Genomic DNA, 6,633 nt, shown 5'->3' with positions numbered 1-6,633 from the left:
CCCTCCAGGTTTGAAAATGACCCATCCACCACCACTCTCTGGGTGCTGCCCTCCAGCCAGTTAGCGACCCATTTGACTGTGTAGGTGTCGACACCACTCCCCCAGTTTCTTAACGAGAATGGGGTGAGAGACAACGTTGAAGGCCTTCCGAAAGTCCAGGAAGACTATGTCCACTGCTACCCCTACATCTAAGGATTTTGTGACCTGGTTGTAGAAGGCCACCAGGTTGGTCTGACAGGATCTGCCGCTAATGAACCCGTGTTGGTTGCCCCTAAGTATAATCTCCCCTGCTGGCCCCTTGTGGACGTGTGCCAGAATAATTCTCTCAAAAACCTTGCCCAGGATTGAGGTAAGACTAACTGGCCTATAGTTTCCCAGGTCCTCCTTCCTCCCCTTTTTGAAGATGGGAACTACACTGGCCCTCTTCCCATCCTCTGGCACCATGCCAGAGCACCACGAGTGCTCGTAAAGCTGTGCCAGGGGTCCCGCAATGACCTCTGCTAATTCCCTCAGTACTCAAGCGTGGAGATCGTCCGGACCAGCTGATTTGAATACATCCAGTCCCTCCAGAAGTTCCCCAACTAGTTCCTCACTAACCCTTGGCCTAGGTTTTAAAGATGTAATTTACAATTTTGTAGGGCATGGATAGGAAATAAGGGTCAAGATTATTTTAAGATTACATTTAATCTAATACAAATTATTCTCATGGGAGAACCCCCCAGTGAATAAAGTGAAAATGAATTCAATGTAGGTATAGAATACTTGTGACTCATACTTGTGTCCATCTTAAACCACTGTCTCTTGCTTCTGTTGAATTTGGAAGGGTTTCAACTGAATCAATATAGTAGGATCCATTTGCTGCAGACTTTAGATAGTTTTTCAAGATAGCTTGGAAACAAGTTGGTGGCAGCTAATGAGTTGAACCAAGAGGAATGGGTGCCAAAGTGGAAATATTCTGGGCCTGAAAATGCAGTTGACCAGAAGTTCTGTTGCTTGTAACCTAGTGATTGGGCATAGAACAAGTTATCCATTCCAGCAAGTGTTCCTATAATCAAAGGATGATCACCAGGGAGTTCTCATCAACACTTTTCTCACAAAGCGTTCTGTTCCTGTTCCCCACATCCCTCGTCCTTGTCAGAAACTAATGGAATTTCTGTCCCCTGAAGGATTCTTTAGGAATTACATTTTTCCCTTTGCCAATAGTGGGAGAGAATTTTATTATCAATAGTTGTGATTCAGCAGGGAATATAATCATCTTCCAGCATAGTTGCCAGTCAACAGATTTCTATTCTGGGTCAATCCTCTTCCCCCTCCCCACCTTAAAATGCAGTCCATGTGAAACTGCAGTGAAGAAACTTCTTAGCCAATAGGTGCCTAAGGAACAGAAGCTGCTTATCACTCATGAGCTAATGGCCATTGACCCATGTCAGCTGGCATGCAGGAATTTGTGTTGCCACATCATGTACCAATTATTGGACTAGTAATGGTAGCAGATTTCTTGAGCTGCCAAGAAGCTGTGGTGGGCTAAAGTGCTGGTTTTTAAAGTCATATGCAGAAGTATAATGCTCCATTATTAAAACAAAGAATTTTCAACATACGATGCATTCTGTATTGACTTGCATTTCCGCAGTCTGGATCAGGGGTGGGTACACACGCATGCCTTGGTGTGGACAGGGCCAGGGCTGTGCTGTCAAAACAAGTAACAGGCCCCTTGCAGCACCCCCTCTGTCTGACCTGGCGTACTAACCTCTTACAAGTCAAAGTAGCAGATCCACTCTGTCCAAAAATTGCTGACCACTGGTCTAGATGTTTGAAACATGCTGGCCAGTGTTTACCTTTCTTCCTAGTACTCTTCATTTTTTGGGGTTTCCTGCATTAGCAGAAGATTGCATGAAAGAATTCATCTCTTACAATAATTGTCCATGGGACTGTTTTAAAAATCCCCCTACTATTTTTTTCCTCAGGAAATCTACATTTTGGGTGAATATGACCTGCTGTTATGCCTTCAAATACCTTACTGTTATGTATATATTAAAAATGTTGCATGCATTATTGTGTGTGTGTGTGTCTATGCGTGCGCAGGCACACATGATATCTGATACAACATTTAGCAGCTTTTGGTGGGGTTAAAAGATTAAAGCCATTTTAAGTGCTATTACTTAAAGAAACTTGGTAGCTGGTTTTAGCCTGTTACCTGCAGTGTGTTAGCAGATAATGTTACTTTATTATCTAAATGGGCAAATATACCTACTAACATATGGTCTTCTCTTTGCAGAGTGACCTCTGGTCATGTGGCATTACAGCCATTGAAATGGCAGAAGGCGCTCCCCGTAAGTGATATGTATTCTTTTCCAAGCGGCTGATTAAAGTTGAAACTTATACTTAGGAGCTTCTGGTTGTAATCTAAACCCAGCTTTGAGGTTTCTGAAAATGTGCTGATGGTGTTATTGTAGTCTTTGGGGGTTTTTTTCTGTTCTATAAATATAAAATACTATAAACAGCAACATCACTAAAGATACTGCAGTATTTTAAGCATTACTGTGCAGATTGTGATTATAGTAGTGTAATAAAAGTATTAGGAGCATTTGGAAGCTAATTGGTCTATTAACTTCCTAAAGTGGGTATATTAGGCTTTGGAGCTATGTCCCTAAGGTGTAGTGAATACCCTTGCATGAGATGTAAACTTAGAGCAGAGAAAAAAAGGTTGAAAAACGTACTATCCTGCTTTGTCAGGACTTTTACACTACTTATCATGTCTTTTCCATCTTTAATATCCATAAGTCATTGTAGTGGTAAGATTCTTCTTGAACAGTGTGCCTTGGATTTGCAGAAGAGGGGCAGGGTAGAAATTCTTATCTTTCCTTTCTTACTACTTGCACAATGCCAAAGATTCTTGGAGGAATGTGATTTAGATGATAAGCATACATTCAGAACTGTTCGTGAAGAACTTTTTTAATGTAGACCATTTGAATATATTCAGAAAAAGAATTTAAAAGGCCTCAAATTCATAACTTTTTTTCATGCTGTATTTTTTTCACATACTGGGGAATACTTATATGAAGCTGAACCAGAGGACCGGAACTGCATGAAAAATGGAGTTTACAAACTTTTGTTTTCACTTGACTATACTCCTAGCAAGTGGATAAATTAATATTCTACCCTGCCATCCCAGTCAGTCTTTTAGTATGAAAACTGGAATGTTCCATTTAAACTTGAGTGTGTCAGGCTACTATTTATGTATGTAATAATGAAACATCTGATTAACAGCTGTCATAGAAATGATCAGATGGAGAGTATTGACATCCTTTGTAGTTATGAAATGCCATCTTCTTCGTCTGTGACTTAAAAATAAAAACTGTTAAAATTGTCATATGGAATTCAGTTGCCTTGTTCAAATTCATATTTTTGATATTCTTTCCCCCTTGGGATTGCACATTTGCACACATGCTTACGTTCTGGCTGCATCAGCTGTTCTTTGACCATTTGCTTTGCCTGCAGCTTTATTTTTTTATTGTCTCTCTAACAACTTTTCTGTTGAGAACACGTGGATTTGTTTTTATTTATTTATTTGCTCAGATTAAAGCTCTTATTGGCTCTGCATGCCTTCAAGGCATTTTTACCTGATGGGTATTGGCAATGCATTTTTTTTAATGCTACAATAATAGTCCCTAGTTGGTCCCTCTCTTAAGATCGGTAGCCAAGGCCTTTGGGTAAGGGGTAAGGGAATCATTTGCACTGAACCCCCAGTATCTTTCATAGCTGATCATTCCTTCAACATTAGTATTTGCTCCCTTGGCAGAGAACTCTTATCCATACTTGCTGGTCCACAGGCATCCATGCAGAATTGTGGTTGTCTGCCCAGGAGTCCTGACTCTGCTTCACCTCCCAGCTTCCCTCTTTGTGCACTCATTGACCATGCAGTTCCATTGGAGATGAGCTATCAGGAAAAAAATCTTTTTCACAAGTGAAAAGGCAGAGGAGGTGCATATAGTGGTACAGACCAAAGCTTCTGCTCCCAGCCTGTTCTTCCTTCCCTTTATGGACTGTGACACCACAAAGTACCTTGAGTTTGAAGAAGAGGTGGATTTCTGCAGAAATAGGTATCTGTCCCTTCCATAGGCCAACGGGAGATATCAGGTGACTGATGCAGACTTTTTTTTTTGGCTTTAAAATGCAGAGTTAGCAGTGGAGCTGTTACATTTTGATTTAAGTTTGTTTAAGGTTGTTCTTGTCTTTGCTCATCATAGATGTGCAATTGGGGATAGAGAACATCTATGGAAATTGAGCAGTCATGATACAGAACCATGCAAAATGGAAAAAAAAGCTGAGCAAATATATTTATATATAAACTCTTTTTCCCCAGCCCTCTGTGACATGCATCCAATGAGGGCGCTGTTTCTTATTCCAAGAAATCCTCCTCCACGGCTAAAATCCAAGAAATGGTACGTAGTAGTTACCTATTTCATGCAATCTGTTTTATAGTTTCCTTTTCAACATAACAACAAGTATGCCATGAAATAAAGGAAGTACTAATTTACTGTTATAAGGAAGTAGTAACAGTTTAAGTTGGCTAAATCACTCTTTTCTTATCTTCTTATGGCATTAAATCAAAGGACAATAAGATGATATACATTAATTATTTTTTAGTTTTATTTTATTTTAGGGAAATGTTTTTTGAATCATGAGACAATAATAAAAATAAGCTGCTTTGGTAACAGAGCATCATATTAGGGCGACAAATTATACCACAACTCAGTCTAGTCTTTTGTTGCATTCCTAATTTGCAGTATATTTTCTGAGATGCAAGATGATAAAGAAACAAGACAGTACCATAGCTGCCTTGATGCTACATTGAAAGGAGCTATTAAAATTAATGAAGGCCTTCACAATAATTATTGTAAATGTTTGAGACTGCGCATGTGCTTGCCAGCTGAGAAGAGTCCATGAACATTGCAGGATTCTCTCCCCACCCACTACCCCTTTGTCATTATTACATACAACTGACATGTATGAAACAATATTGTTTACTAGAAAGAGGTTTTTTATAGATTGAATGTGGTGCAAGAGTACATATAAGCATTAAAAAATATGCTTCATGAATTCTGTGAGTGTGAGGCTGAATGCAGAAGTTCTGTCATAGAGAAATTACAGGTACTCCTCACTTAACATCATCCTGGTTAACGTTGTTTCATTATTACGCCGCTGATCTATTAGAGAACATACTCATTTAAAGTTGCACAATGTTCAGTTATAATGTTGCTTGCCCACCACCTGGTAGTAGATAACTATTGTGACGTAATTGGATTTGCTTAACATCATTTCACTTGAAGTCGCATTTTTCAAGAACGTAACTATGACGTTAAGCAAGGAGCAGCTGTATAATGTGATGTGACCATTTATACTAATGTATAAATAACCTTTTTGTTATTGTTGTCTTGATCCTTGTCGTCTTGGTAGAACAGTGCTGTTCTATATACGTGTATATATTTGTGCACATATATGCACAGATCCTGTAGGTATTAAAGACAGGAAATCAGATTAAGTGTTTGCACACCTCTTGCTTATGCTTTTCTTTGTAGAAACCTTACTATCTTTAAAAAGTACAAAAAAACCCCCTTCAGGAAGTCCATTTTAAATAAGCTTTGTAAAAGGTAGAGTATGAATATTTACCTATAAGATTTTTTTGAGAGATAAGAAACATTGTTTGTTTTAATTTGTCCATTCATTATAGTGTTTAAAATCCAAGCACAACAGCATTTTGCAAATGCCCAAGAATTAAAAAGTGAAGTTGACTAAAAATGCTGCTGATTTTAACCTGTTTTCATTGATCATGATGGATTCCAGAGAAGAAGAAAACTGTATAAATGCTAAAAAGTGCAGTTTTAAAAAATATTTTTCACTCATTGCTCTAAGGATTTTTATAGAAGTAGAGGTAAAACAGGATTTATTAAAATGATGCTTATCCTGACAATTTCTCTTTAATACAGTAGGCTGTCAGGACTAATCGTAACTTTAACAAGATGCACTTTGATTTGCCGAACATGACTACTGTCTTAAGCAGACCAGGATGAGCCAGAACACTTTAGAGAAGTTTTGTAGAGTTACGCTGGGGGTGAATTTGATTCCTTGGGCCTGAAATGAATGAATTGTGTGACATTGTCAACTGTTGAAAATGTTAAGTATGTTTGTTATGGCCATTCAGGTTAAAAAAAGATTAATTTTTTAAATTCCTACAAAGATTCCTCACTAAGGCAGGTGTGCATAAAGGCAGTTTGGTGTTACTTGTGGATGGGATGTTGGCATTGGCGATATTCCCGCATCTTTTCTGAACGTCTGTAAGTAGGGACCTAGCAAATTTGGGGCACTGGCTCTCTGATTTCGCACTCTGAGCATGGTGTCCAGCACCATTTTCAAATGGCCATCTCTCGGTCTCTGGGGAGGGGCAGGACTTCCAGGGATCCTCAGCCAATCGATCAGAGGTGTTACAGGGCTCTGCCACAATGCTGCCACCGCCCCCCCCTTGTGTTTCAGGATGCCAGGGCTTCCCACCCTTTCCTGGTTTTGCAGCCCCCCTCCCCCCCCCCCCCCCCCCCCACTTTCCTCGTTTTCCCCCCCTGCCGTGCCACCACCAAA

General features: G+C 39.6%; 1 protein-coding gene across 6 annotated transcripts in view; it reads left to right on the top strand.

The window, feature by feature from the left end:
- Positions 1-6,633, top strand: part of MAP4K4 (mitogen-activated protein kinase kinase kinase kinase 4) — a 246,292-nt gene that overhangs the window by 167,059 nt on the left and 72,600 nt on the right. For all 6 annotated transcript variants that reach the window (XM_019524198.1, XM_019524203.1, XM_019524202.1 and 3 more), the window contains exons 8-9: positions 2,276-2,330; positions 4,364-4,442. In XM_019524198.1, the coding sequence (XP_019379743.1) occupies positions 2,276-2,330; positions 4,364-4,442 (134 nt within the window). The remainder of the gene's footprint in view (positions 1-2,275; positions 2,331-4,363; positions 4,443-6,633) is intronic.

The sequence above is a fragment of the Gavialis gangeticus genome, unplaced genomic scaffold, assembly GCF_001723915.1.
Source record: "Gavialis gangeticus isolate Ggan-Ray unplaced genomic scaffold, GavGan_comp1, whole genome shotgun sequence".
NCBI lineage: Eukaryota > Metazoa > Chordata > Crocodylia > Gavialidae > Gavialis > Gavialis gangeticus.
Note: the sequence above shows the minus strand (reverse complement) of the source record. Positions and strands in the feature narration are given on the sequence as shown.